Source organism: Mustelus asterias, unplaced genomic scaffold (assembly GCF_964213995.1).
Source record: "Mustelus asterias unplaced genomic scaffold, sMusAst1.hap1.1 HAP1_SCAFFOLD_212, whole genome shotgun sequence".
NCBI lineage: Eukaryota > Metazoa > Chordata > Chondrichthyes > Carcharhiniformes > Triakidae > Mustelus > Mustelus asterias.
This window is the reverse complement of record NW_027590199.1, coordinates 357244-371828: the sequence shown is the minus strand read 5'-3', so window position 1 is coordinate 371828 and position 14585 is coordinate 357244. Positions and strand designations below refer to the sequence as shown.

General features: G+C 47.7%; 1 protein-coding gene across 1 annotated transcript in view; it reads left to right on the top strand.

The window, feature by feature from the left end:
• The window catches only part of LOC144485729 (SCO-spondin-like), a 449590-nt gene that overhangs the window by 232145 nt on the left and 202860 nt on the right, over nucleotides 1-14585 (top strand). Inside the window, exon 19 of the mRNA XM_078203820.1 lies at nucleotides 7814-7852. Coding sequence (XP_078059946.1) covers nucleotides 7814-7852 — 39 coding nt within the window. The remainder of the gene's footprint in view (nucleotides 1-7813; nucleotides 7853-14585) is intronic.

The following is a 14585-nucleotide window of genomic DNA, read 5'->3' as shown; positions in this document are numbered from 1 at the left end:
ATTCCAAATGTGGTCTCACCAAGGTCCTGTACAGTTGCAGCATAACCCCACGGCTCTTAAACTCCAACCCCCTGTTAATAAAAGCTAACACACTACAGGCCTTCTTCACAGCTCTATCCACTTGAGTGGCAACCTTTAGAGATCTGTGGATATGGACCCCAAGATCTCTCTGTTCCTCCACAGTCTTCAGAACCCTACCTTTGACCCTGTAATCCACATTTAAATTTGTCCTACCAAAATGAATCACCTCACATTTATCAGGGTTAAACTCCATTTGCCATTTTTCAGCCCAGCTTTGCATCCGATCTATGTCTCTTTGCAGCCTACAACAGCCCTCCACCTCATCCACTACTCCACCAATCTTGGTGTCATCAGCAAATTTACTGATCCACCCTTCAGCCCCCTCCTCTAAGTCATTAATAAAAATCACAAAGAGCAGAGGACCAAGCACTGATCCCTGCGGCACACCGCTAGCAACCTGCCTCCAATCCGAAAATTTTCCATCGACCACCACCCTCTGTCTTCGGTCAGACAGCCAGTTGCCTATCCAATCGGCCAACTTTCCCTCTATCCCACACCTCCTCACTTTCATCATAAGCCGACCATGGGGGACCTTATCAAACGCCTTACTAAAATGTTACTGATAATGTGACATAAATCCAACATCCCGGTTTAGGCCGTATTAGCTCACTGTAGCAGCTTGCCTCCTGGACTTGCAGAATCTCACTAGCTGTTCTGTCTGGAGACAATACACATCTCTTTAATCTGTGTTTAATGTTCCCTCCACCCACATTGTCTGTATCTTTAAGACCTGGCTGGCTGTAGGAATTCGCATTCTAATCAGTATTCTGTAATTTGATTTTGTGTCTCTGTGCCCTGTTTGAGAGCAGATTTCCACTCCATCTGACGAAGGAGCAGCGCTCCGAAAGCTTATGCTATTTGCTACCAAATAAACCTGTTGGACTTTAACCTCGTGTTGTGAGACTTCTTACTGTGTTTACCCCAGTCCAACGCCGGCATCTCCACTTCTATGAGATAGCCAGTTATTTATCCAATTGGCCAAATTTCCCTCTATCCCACACATCCTTACTTTCTTCATGAGCTGACCATGGGGGACCTTATCAAACGCCTTACTAAAATCCATGTATACGACATCAACTGCTCTACCTTCATCGACACACTTAGTTACCTCCTCAAAGAATATGAAGCCAGTGGTCTACATTCTTGGTGCAGACTGTACAAGTCTGTGCTGGGAGGGGGGGCCGCTGATTGGAGTACAGGGGCTGAGTGTCAGAGAGTTGTCGCGCCGGTGGGGCTGAGAGTGCCCTCTGGGGTTTGTTAAACACACCAGCATGGCACTCCGCCAACACCATTCAGCATCATGGCAGAGAAGATGGCAAAGGGGTCAGTGACCTCACTGTAGCAGGGAATGAACTTAGAAAGGTAATTAGTTGCACCAAGGAAGCTCAGTAGAACGTGCTTGTCCTTACAATGGACGTCTGTGATGTAGCCGGTGTCTTGTCTGAGTTTTGTTTCACACCATTGCTGTGAGGAAGTGGTGTAGACTCAATGGGCTGAATGGCCTCCTTCTGTACTGTCGGGATTCTATGAAAGTGATGCACAGAGGGAACCTGGCTGGCCTGAATCTCCATTTCGCAGGGGCTGACCTTTAACTGTATTGTCCTGATAGTGTTGAGGACTAAACAAAGCTGTGTATCTTGTTCCTGCATTGTACGGCCCCGACCAGACTCATTGACAATGATTCACAGGGTTACCCTGCAAAGAGTTGCTCCATTCACGTTGGAAGTTCTCACTACCCATGGAGATCCCATCAGGCATGTGGAGAAGATGGTGCAGCCAATGGGCATTTGTAAAGGGCTACCTCTATATCAGGTTCGGGACTGTGAGAGCAGCAAAGAAGAGGATCTACAGCCATGGAACAAACACTGGAATTGATCGAACAGTGGCTGCTGCTATGCTTTGAACTGGCAGTGATTGAATGTAGACTCCTCCTTGTGTGTCGTGTTGCGGAGGGAATTACGACTCCTGGCAGATGCATGACTCTTCATCATTTGTGACCAAAAAAGCAGATTGATTAGTGTAGTCCTGTGAATCCGTGACTGGAAGCATGATCAGTACCAGCGATATCTGTAACAGGAGAGACATCGGCAGCAGTAGCCTGGGATCAACCACTGGGGTAGAGCAGCGAGACCTCGAGTCTGGTACTTGGAGACATCAGAACAAAACCCATCAGGAGGGAATCTGATCAGTTTGTCTCACCTCTCAGTCCAAGTAGTTTGGATATTTTCAAATGCTTTGTGTGTGATTCAATAAGTCAGAGGATGTTTAAGGATGTTGTCATGGGTGACTTTAACTTTCCAAATATTGATTGGAACCTTTATAGGTCGAATAGTTCAGATGGGTCAGTTTTTGTAGTGTATGCAGGAGGGTTTCCTGACACAATATGTGGATAGGCCGACAAGAGGTGAGGCCACATTGGATTTGGTACTGGGAAATGAACCGGGCCAAGTGTTAGATTTGGTTGTGGGAGAGCACTTTGGAGATAGTGACCACAATTCGGTGTCTTTCATTATTGCAATGGAGAGGGATAGGGCCTTCTGGCAGGGCAAGGTTTACAATTGGGGGAGGGGTAATTATGATGTGATTAGGCAGGAATTAGGGAGCATAAGATGGGAACAGAAACTGTCAGGGAAAGGCACTAATGAAAAGTGGAGCTTGTTCAAGGAACAAATACTGAGTGTCTTTGATAGGTATGTCCCTGTCAGGCAGGGAGGAAATGGCCAAGTGAGGGAACCATGGTTCACAAAAGAGGTTGAATGTCTTGTCAAGAGGAAAAAGTAAGCGTATGTAAGGATGAGAAAACAAGGTACAGATCGGTCGCTTGAGGGGTACAAGGTAGCAAGGAATGAGCTAAAAGAAAGGGCTTAGGAGAGCTAGGAGGGGGCATGAGAAGTCCTTGGCGGGTCAGATCAAGGAAAACCCCAAGGCTTTTTACTCTTATGTGAGGAATAAAAGAATGACCAGGGTGAGGTTAGGGCCGGTCAAGGACAGTAGTGGGAACTTGTGCATGGAGTCAGAAGAGATAGGAGAGGCGATGAATGAATACTTTTCTTCAGTGTTCACCAAGGAGAGGGGCCATGTTTTTGAGGATGAGTGTGAGATACAGGCTGATAGGCTGGAGGAGATAGATGTTCTGAGGGAAGGTGTATTAGCAATTTTGAAAAACCTAAGGGTCGATAAGTCCCCTGGGCCAGATGGGATATATCCTAGGATTCTTTGGGAGGCAAGGGATGAGATTGCAGAGCCTTTGGCTTTGATCTTTGGGTCCTCACTGTCCACGGGGATAGTGCCAGAGGACTGGAGAGTGGCGAATGTTGTTCCTCTGTTCAGGAAAGGAAATAGGAATGACCCTGGAAATTATAGACTGGATAGTCTTACTTCGGTGGTCGGTAAGTTAATGGAAAAGGTCCTGAGGGATAGGATTTATGACCATTTGGAAAGATGCAGCTTAATTCAGCACGGATTCGTGAAGGGCAAGTCGTGCCTCACAAATTTGACTGATTTTTTTGAGGAGGTAACTAAGTGTGTTGATGAAGGTAGGGCAGTTGATGTCATATACATGGATTTTAGTAAGGCGTTTGATAAGGTCCCCCATGGTCGGCTTATGATGAAAGTGAGGAGGTGTGGGATAGAGGGAAAGTTGGCCGATTGGATAGGTAACTGACTGTCTGATCGAAGACAGAGGGTGGTGGTGGATGGAAAATTTTCGGATTGGAGGCAGGTTGCTAGCGGAGTGCCGCAGGGATCAGTGCTTGGTCCTCTGCTCTTTGTGATTTTTATAAATGACTTAGAGGAGGGGGCTGAAGGGTGGATCAGTAAATTTGCTGATGACACCAAGATTGGTGGAGTAGTGGATGAGGTGGAGGGCTGTTGTAGGCTGCAAAGAGACATAGATAGGATGCAAAGCTGGGCTGAAAAATGGCAAATGGAGTTTAACCCTGATAAATGTGAGGTGATTCATTTTGGTAGGACTAATTTAAATGTGGATTACAGGGTCAAAGGTAGGGTTCTGAAGACTGTGGAGGAACAGAGAGATCTTGGGGTTCATATCCACAGATCTCTAAAGGTTGCCACTCAAGTGGATAGAGCTGTGAAGAAGGCCTATAGTGTGTTAGCTTTTATTAACAGGGGGTTGGAGTTTAAGAGCCGTGGGGTTATGCTGCAACTGTACAGGACCTTGGTGAGACCACATTTGGAATATTGTGTGCAGTTCTGGTCACCTCACTATAAGAAGGATGTGGAAGCGCTGGAAAGAGTGCAGAGGAGATTTACCAGGATGCTGCCTAGTTTGGAGGGTAGGTCTTATGAGGAAAGGTTGAGGGAGCTCGGGCTGTTCTCTCTGGAGCGGAGGAGGCTGAGGGGAGACTTAATAGAGGTTTATAAAATGATGAAGGGGATAGATAGAGTGAACGTTCAAAGACTATTTCCTCGGGTGGATGGAGCTATTACAAGGGGGCATAACTATAGGGTTCGTGGTGGGAGATATAGGAAGGATATCAGATGTAGGTTATTTACACTTTGAGTGGTTGGGGTGTGGAATGGACTGCCTGCAGTGATAGTGGAGTCAGACACTTTAGGAACATTTAAGCGGTTATTGGATAGGCACATGGAGCACACCAGGATGATAGGGAGTGGGATAGCTTGATCTTAGTTTCAGATAAAGCTCGGCACAACATCGTGGGCCGAAGGGCCTGTTCTGTGCTGTACTGTTCTATGTTCTATGTTCTAATCTGGGATAGTCAACACGGATTCGTGAAGGGTAAGTCTTGCCTCTCAAATTTGATTGAATTCTTTGAGGAGGTAACTAAGTGTGTAGATGAAGGTAGAGCAGTTGATGTCGTATACATGGAATTTAGTGAGGCATTTGATAAGGTTCCCCATGGTCGGCTCATGAAGAAAGTAAGGAGGTGTGGGATCGAGGGAAATTTGGCCGATTGGATAAGTAACTGGCTATCTCATAGAAGACAGAGAGTTGCGTTGGATGGAAAATTTTCAGACTGGAGACCAGTTACGAGCGGTGTACCACAGGGATCAGTGCTGGGTCCTCTGCTATTTGTGATTTTTATCAATGACTTGGAGGAGGGGGCTGAAGGGTGGGTCAGTAAATTTGCTGATGAGACCAAGATTGGTGGAGTAGTGGATGAGGTGGAGGGCTGTTGTAGCCTGCAAAGAGACATTGATAGGATGTAGAGCTGGGCCGAAAAATGGCAGATGGAGTTTAGCCTTGATGAGTGCAAGGTGATTCATTTTGGGAGGACAAATTTAAATGCGGATTACAGGGTCAACGGCAGGGTTCTTAGGAATGTGTAGGAACAAAGAGATCTTGGGGCTCGTATCCACAGATCTCTGAAGGTTGCCACTCAAGTGGGTAGAGCAGTGAAGAAGGCCTATAGTGTGTTCGCGTTTATTAACAGGGGGTTTGAGTTTAAGAGCCGTGGGGTTATGCTGCAACTGTACAGGACCTTGGCGAGACCACATTTGGAATATTGTGTGCAGTTCTGGTCACTGCACTATAAGAAGGATGTGGAAGCATTGGAGAGAGTGCAGAGGAGATTTACCAGGATGCTGCCTAGTTTGGAGGGTAGGTCTTATGAGGAAAGCTTGAGGGAGCTCGGGCTTTTCTCTTTCGAGCCTAGGAGGATGAGAGGCGACTTAATAGAGGTTTATAAGATGATGAGGGGGATAGATAGAGTGGACGTTCAGAGAATATTTCCTCTGGTGGATGTAGCTGTTACTAGGGGGCATAACTATAGGGTTCATGGTGGGAGATATAGGAAGGATGTCCGAGGTAGGTTCTTTAATCAGAGAGTGGTTGGGGTGTGGAATGGACTGCCTGCTGTGATAGTGGAGTCGGACACTTTAGGAACTTTCAAGCGGTTATTGGATAGGCACATGGGGCACACCAGGATGATCGGGAGTGGGATAGCTTGATCTTGGTTTCGGACAAAGCTCGGCACAATATCAAGGGCCTGTACTGTGCTGTATTGTTCTATGTTAAATACTTTGTGTGTGACAAAGTGAGGCAGAGGTTTGTTACTTTGTGTGTAATGATTTTTGTTGCCAGGTGTAATTTTGTGGTAACTTGGAAAAGTCCGATGATGGAAATTTGTTGTACGATAATTCAAGAGTTTGGGTCTTTGTCTGCGGGGTCAGTTGACTCGGTTTTAAAGACAGAACAGCCTCTACCCACCAAAGCCATGAATATTGTGTGTCGCGAGGATTCTTCATCCAGTGCGGTTTGCTAAAATCCACACTTCACATCCAAGATGCTGAAAACCTTGGCCTTGGACATGTCAACTAGAACCTGTTCCACCATCTTCACAGGGTCTTGTACACTTTGCAAAATGGTTTCAGTTGCCACATTTGTTACAGCCTTTTCCAAACATGTCGTTCAGTTCAGTGAGTGGTGGCCACTGGAGTTGGAGTAGGACCGGTCTTGTACCGCGAAAACCTCTTCCTCCTGCCATAACCCTTTGCTGCTACTTTCTGGTGACCCATTTGGTGTTTAATTACTGATGGCAGATTCTGGCATTGGATCTTTCTCACCGGGAAGCTACTTGTGGGCAGCATAACCATGGACACCATAACCATGAACACCATCACCATGGTCAGCACACACCGTCACCATGGACACCGCACACCATCACCATGGACACCCACACACAATGCGATCTCACACAGCTTCATCAGTGAGGGTGCCAAACATACATTTCTTTGCTGGGATTTTTTAGAGCTTTGGTGAATGACAATAGATTCACCAAAGCTTTGGTTGGTTGTATTGAATGTGTGTCTATCCAGTCGGATGTTCTTTCCTGGCATGTATATGCACTCAATCATTCCAACAGTATCTCAGGATCCTCCGTCTCTTCCTGCATTTGAAAAACAAAAGTCTCAAATCTCTCCACTCCCTCAGGGCCTGATAAATTTAACGGAGTGAATGCTTGTTCGCCCTTTGATTATCTGATGGATCCATTTAGAATTTTGTCCAGTTGTCTGTGGTGTTTTTGTCAAACTCAAGTGGGTATATGTGCTAATCTTCCAACTCCTGAGACCGTGTGGGACTATTGGGTTCCAGTAACTGGTGACCAAGAGTGGACAGCAATAAATGTTTATTGATAACACTAAGAAGTTCTTACACGCTATATGTCTGCCCACGCCCGGGAACACTTCAGCCCTTGCAACTCAGAACCCCTTTTATACACACATTATCCCATTGTCCACATGACTACCTGGTCTACAATGGACAAATTGGGGGGAAGAGAGAGAGAGAGAGATGGGCGGGTGTGAGGAAGAGAGTGAGATGGTCGAGGGAGAGAGAGCGAGAGAGAGAGATGGGCGAGGGAGAGAGAGAGATGGGCGAGGGAGAGAGAGAGAGAGATGGGAGAGGGAGAGAGATGGGCGAGTGTGAGGGAGAGAGAGAGAGAGAAGTGGGTGACTGAGAGGGAGAGGGATTGGTGAGAGAGAGAGATGGGTGAGAGAGAGAGAGAGAGAGAGATGAGCAAGTGTGAGGGAGAGAGAGAGATGGGCGAGTGTGAGGGAGAGAGAGGGAGAGATGGGCGACTGTGGGGGAGAGAGGGAGAGAGAGAGAGAGAGACAGATCAGTGAGAAGAATTCCCTGTGAACCCCACGGGTTCTCATTGATCATTCTCCTCCTGTGTCGGCTGCACTGAAGGCTGGAGATGGAATGTGAGGAATCATGCCAAATCCCTCTAATGGCTTCTCTTTCTTTCAGTATCCATACCGACCGGGGAGCCTGTCACCGGTTTACCAGGTAATGGCACAGATTCATCACCTGAGCATAACATGAAATCACCAACTTCCCGTCTTCAACCCTGATCATCACTCTGTCACTCTCCCTGTCACTCTCCCTGTCACTCTCCCTGTCACTCTCCCTGTCGCTCTCCCTGTCGCTCTCCCTGTCGCTCTCCCTGTCGCTCTCTCTGTCGCTCTCTCTGTCGCTCTCTCTGTCTTTGTCTCACACTCCCTGTCTCACACTCCCTGTCTCTCTCTCTGCCTCTCTCTCTCTTTCTGCCTCTCTCTCTCTGCCTCTCTCTCTCTGCCTCTCTCTCTCTGCCTCTCTCTCTCTGTCTGCCTCTCTCTGCCTCTCTCTTTCTGCCTCTCTCTCTCTGCCGCTCTCTCTCTGCCGCTTCTCTCTGTCACTCTCTCTCTGTCAAAGAACAAAGAAAATTACAGCACAGGAACAGGCCCTTCGGCCCTCCAAGCCTGCACCGACCATGCTGCCCCCGACTGAACTAAAACCCCCTATCCTTCCAGGGACCATATCCCTCTATTCCCATCCTATTCATGTACTTGTCAAGACGCCCCTTAAAAATCACTACCATAGAACATAGAAACCCTACAGTACAGAAAGAGGCCATTCGGCCCATCGAGTCTGCACCAACCACAATCCCACCCAGGCCCTACCCCCATATCCCTACATATTTTACCCGCTAATCCCTCTAATCTACGCATCCCAGGACACTAAGGGGCAATTTTAGCATGTCCAATCAACCTAACCCGCACATCTTTGGACTGTGGGAGGAAACCGGAGCACCCGGAGGAAACCCACGCAGACACGAGGAGAATGTGCAAACTCCACACAGACAGTGACCCAAGCTGGGAATCGAACCCAGGTCGCTGGAGCTGTGAAGCAGCAGTGCTAACCACTGTGCTACCGTGCCGCCCACCATATCCGCTTCCACTACCTCCCCTCACAGCGAGTTCAGGCACCCACTACTCTCTATGTAAAAAATCTGCCTCGGACATCTCCTTTAAACCTTGCCCCTCGCACCTTGAACCTATGCCCCCTAGTAACTGACTCTTCCACCCTGGGAAAAAGCTTCTGACTGTCCACTCTGTCCATGCCTCTCATAATCTTGTAGACTTCTATCAGGTCTCCCATCAACCTCTGTTGCTTCAGTGAGAACAAACCAAGTTTCTCCAACCTTTCCTCATAGCTAATGTCCTCCATACCAGACAACATCCTGGTAAATCTTTTCTGTACCCTCTCCAAAGCCTCCACATCCTTCTGGCAGTGTGGTGGCCAGAATTGAACACTATATTCCAAGTGCAGCCTAACTAAGGTTCTATAAAGCATCAACATGACTTGCCAATTTTTAAACTCAGTGTCCCGGCCAATGAAGGCAAGCATGCCGTATGCCTTCTTGACTACCTTCTCCACCTGCATTGCCACTTTCAGTGACCTGTGTACCTGTACACCAAGATCCCTTTGCCTATCAATACTCTTAAGGGTTCTGCCATTTACTGTATAGTTCCTCTCTGTATTAGACCTTCCAAAATGTCCACATTTGTCCGGATTAAACTCCATCTGCCATCTCTCCGCCCAAGTCTCCAACTGATCTATATCCTGCTGTCACTCTCTCTCTGTCACTCTCTCTGTCACTCTCTCTCTCTGTCACTGTCTCTCTGTCACTCTCTCTGTCGCTCTCTCTCTGTCGCTCTCTCTCTGTCGCTCTCTCTCTGTCGCTCTCTCTCTGTCGCTCTCTCTCTCTCACTCTCTCTCTCTCACTCTCTCTCACTCTCTCTCTCACTCTCTCTCTCTCACTCTCTCTCTCTCTTTCTCACCCTCTCTTTCTCACTCTGTCTCTTCCTCTCTGTTGCTTTCTTTCTCTCTCTGCCGCTCTCTCTGTCTCTCTCTCTCTGTCTCTCTCTCTCTGTCTCTCTCTCTCTGTCTCTCTCTCTCTGTCACTCTCTCTCTGTCTCTCTCTCTGTCTCTCTCTCTGTCTCTCTCTCTGTCTCTCTCTCTGTCTCTCTCTCTCTGTCGCTCTCTCTCTGTCACTCTCTCTCTCTCACTCTCTCTCACTCTCTCTCTCTCACTCTCTCTCTCTCACTCTCTCACTCTCACTCTCTCTTTCTCACCCTCTCTTTCTCACTCTGTCTCTTCCTCTTTGTTGCTTTCTCTCTCTCTCTGCCGCTCTCTCTGTCTCTCTCTCTCTGTCTCTCTCTCTCTGTATCTCTCTCTGTGTCACTCTCTCTCACTCACTCTCTCTCTCTCACTCTCTCTCACTTTCTCTCTCTCTCTCTGTCACTCTCTCTCTGTCACTCTCTCTCTGTCACTCTCTCTCTTTTTCTTTCTTTCTGTCCCTCATGAGATTAACTTTGTGCAAAAGATTTGGACCTGACAGAATATTTTATAACCTGACAGCAGAGATCATATATTGGAAACATAGAACAGTACAGCATCGGAACAGGCCCTTCGGCCCATCATGTTGTACTGAACATGACATCAAATTAATCTAATCCCTTCTGCCTGCCCTTGCTCCATATTACTCTCTCCCTTGCATATTCGGGGGCTTCTCTGAAAGCCCCTTAAATGCCCCTATTGTATCTGCTACCACTACCATCCCTGGCAGCGCGTTCCAGACACCAACCACACTCTGTAAAACACCTGCCCCTCACATCTCCGCTGAACTTTCCCCTCTCACCTTCAGTGCATGCCCCCTTGTATTAGATATTTCAACTCTGGGGAATTGATTCTGTCTGTTCACCCTTTCTATGCCTCTCATCATTCTATAGATTTCTATCTGTCAAAGCACATAGTGTGTATACATCAACACTGGGAAGCTCAGCGGAATGGAGGGATCTTGGGGTAATTATTCGCAGATCCCTGTAGGTGGCAGAGCAGGTGAATAGGATCGTTAAGACGGCATATGGGACACTTGCTTTCATCAGTCGTGGCACAGGGTATATGTGCAAAGAGGTAATGTTGGAGTTGTACAGAGCATTATTTAGGCCACAGCTGGAGCACTGTGTGCAGTTCTGGTCACCTCACTATAGGAAGGATGTGATTGCACTGGAGGGGGTGCAGAAGAGATTCAAGACGCCCCTTAAAAATCACTATCGTATCCACTTCCACTACCTCCCCCAGCAGCGAGTTCCAGGCACCCACTACTCTCTGAAGAATCTGCCTCGGACATCTCCTTTAAACCTTGCCCCTCGCACCTTAAACCTGTGCCCCCTAGGAATTGACTCTTCCACCCTGGGAAAAAGCTTCTGACTATCCACTCTGTCCATACCTCTCATAATCTTGTAGACTTCTATCAGGTCGCCCCTCAACCTCCGTCGTTCCAGTGAGAATAAATCAAGTTTCTCCAACCTCTCCTCATAGCTAATGCCCTCCATACCAGGCAACATCCTGGTAAATCTTTTCTGTAACCTCTCCAAAGCCTCCACATCCTTCTGGTAGTGTGGCGACCAGAATTGAACACTATATTCCAAGTGTGGCCTAACTAAGGTTCTATAAAGTTGCAACATGACTTGCCAATTTTTAAACTCAATACCCCAGCCAATGAAGGCAAGCATGCCGTATGCCTTCTTGACTACCTTCTCCACCTGCATTGCCACTTTCAGTGACCTGTGTACCTGTACACCCAGATCCCTTTGCCTATCAATACTCTTAAGGGTTCTGCCATTTACTGTATATTTCCTATCTATATTAGACCTTCCTGGGACGGAGCATTTGAGTTATAAGGAGAGACTGGATAGGCTTGGATTGTTTTATCTTGAGCGGACATGATTGAGGTGTATAAGATTATGGGGTATGGACAGGTTGAGCACAAAGAACAAAGAAAAGTAGAGCGCAGGAACAGGCCCTCCGACCCTCCAAGTCTGCACCGACCATGATGCCCTAAATAAACTAAAAAAATCCTTCTGCCCTTACTCAGTCCGTATCCCTCTATTCCCTCCCTATTCATGGACACATCCAGATGCCTCTTAAATGTTGCTAATGTTCCTGCTTCCACCACCTCCTCTGGCAGCGCGTTCCAGGCACCCACCACTCTCTGTGTGAAAAACTTCCCCCGCACATCTCCCTTAAACTCCCTCCTCTCACCTTGAACCTGTACCCCTTGTAATTGACACTTCCACCCTGGGGAAAAGCCTCTGACTATCCACCCTGTCTGTGCCTCTCATCATTTTGTAGACCTCTATCAGGTCTCCCCTCAGCCTCTGTCTTTCCAGTGAAAACAATCCCAGTTTATCCAACCTCTCCTCATAGCCGACACCCTCGAGACCAGGCAACATCCTGGTGAACCTTCTTTGCACTCTCTCCAAAGCTTCCGTGTACTTCTGGTAGTGTGGTGACCAGAACTGCTCGCAATACTCCAAATGTAGCTAAACCAAGGTTTTAGATAGCTGCAACATGAGAACATAAGAACTAGGAGCAAGAAGAAGGCCATCTGGCCCCTCGAGTCTGCTCCGCCATTCAACAAGATCATGGCTGATCTTTTTGTGGACTCAGCTCCACTTACCCGCCCGCTCACCATAACCCTTAATTCCTTTACTGTTCAAAAATTTATCTATCCTTGTCTTAAAAACATTCAATTGAATTGTTTATTTATTTAATTAGTCAGCTAGTGTGTGTATTTTTTTTGGCCTTTACTTTAACAGCAGTTTTTCAAGTTTAAAGTGAAAAGTAGAAGTGGGCAGCAAAGGAGTCTGGGAAGGGTTTTTTAAGCGCGTGAAGTATAAAAGGTAGGCTGCAGTATACAGCGGGCAGCGTCGGGAGCGGGCAGGGGAGTATGTGGGAAGCAGAGTGTGAGCTATAAGACTTTGGCTCACAGGGCTTAGGCTGAAAGGGCGAGCAGGGGTGAGTTGAATTCATTTTTGCACTTTCTACCTGGTACTGGCAAGGTATCTAGAGGGGATGGGTGTGCAGGCAGTGCAATGTTCCTCTTGCACTATGTTTGAGGTGAGGGATGACGACAGTGTCCCTACCGATTACACCTGTGGGAAGTGCACCCATCTGCAGCTCCTCCAAAACCGTGTTAGGGAACTGGAGCTGGAGTTGGATGAACTTAGGATCATCAGGGACGCAGAGATGGCCATAGACACAAGCTTTAGGAATACAGTTACTCCGAGGATTGAAAACAGATGGGTGACGGTGAGAGGGGCTGGGAGGAAGCAGTCCGTGCAGGGATCCCCGGTGGTTGTTCCCCTTAGCAACAAGTATTCCGCTTTGGATATGGTTGAGGGGGATGACATACCAGTGGGGAGCCGCAGTGAGAGGATCTCCAGCACTGTGTCCGTCTCTGTGGCTGGGAGGGAAAGGGGGAGAGCGGGAGGGCGATAGTTATTGGGGACTCGTTAGTTAGAGGGATAGATAGGAGGTTCTGTGGCAGCAAAAGAGACTCACGGATGGTATGTTGCCTACCGGATGCCAAGGTCCGTGATGTCTCAGACCGTGTTTTCCAGATTCTGAAGGGGGAAGGGAAACAGTCACAAGTCGTGGTGCACATTGGTACCAATGACATAGGTAAGAGAAGGGACGGGGATTTAAAGCAGGAATTTCTGGAGCTGGGCTGGAAGCTGAGAGCCAAGACGAAACATGTGGTCATCTCTGGTACGTTGCCGGTACCACGTGATAGCGAGTTGAGGAACAGGGAGAGAGTGCAGTTAAATATGTGGTTGCAGGGATGGTGTAGGAGGGAGGGTTTCAGATACGTGGATAATTGGGGAAGGTGGGACCTGTACAAACAGGACGGGGTGCACCTGAACCAGAGGGGCACCAATATCCTCGGAGGGAAATTTGTTACGGCTCTTCAGGGGGGTTTAAACTAATTTGTCAGGGGAGTGGGAAAGGGAGTTGTAGTCCAGAAGTCAGTGAGGGTGGTGAGGTATTGGGGAAGGTATCAGGGTCAAGGGTGGGTACTGGTAGACAGGAAGGTGGGTTGAAGTGTGTCTACTTCAATGCAAGGAGCATCCGGAACAAGGTAGATGAACTTGGGGCGTGGATTGGTACTTGGGACTACGATGTTGTGGCCATTACGGAGACGTGGGTAGAACAAGGACAGGAATGGTTGTTGGACGTTCCGGGGTATAGATGTTTCACTAAGTGTAGGGAAGCTAGTAAAAGAGGTGGAGGAGTGGCATTGTTAATCAAGGATAGTTTAACGGCTGCGGAAAGGCACTTCGTGGGGGATCTGCACACTGAGGTAATATGGGCTGAAGTTAGAAATAGGAAAGGAGCGGTCACGTTGCTAGGAGTTTACTATAGGCCCCCAAATAGTAATAGAGATGTGGAGGAAGAAATTGCTAAGCAGATTATGGATATGTGTGGGGGTCACAGGGTAGTTGTCATGGGGGACTTTAACTTTCCAAATATTGATTGGAACCTTTGTAGGTCAAATAGTTTGGATGGGGCAGTTTTTGTGCAGTGTGTGCGGGAGGGTTTCCTGACACAATATGTGGATGGGCCGACTAGAGGTGAGACCACATTGGATTTGGTACTGGGAAATGAACCGGGCCAAGTGTTAGATTTGGTTGTGGGAGAGCAATTTGGAGATAGTGACCACAATTCGGTGTCTTTTGTAATTGCAATGGAGAGGGATAGGGCCGTACGGCAGGGCAAGGTTTACAATTGGGGGAGGGGTAATTATGATGCGATTAGGCAAGAATTAGGGGCCATAAGTTGGGAACAGAAACTGTCAGAGAAAGGAACTAATGAAAAGTGGAACTTTTTCAAGGAACAAATACTGGATGTCCTT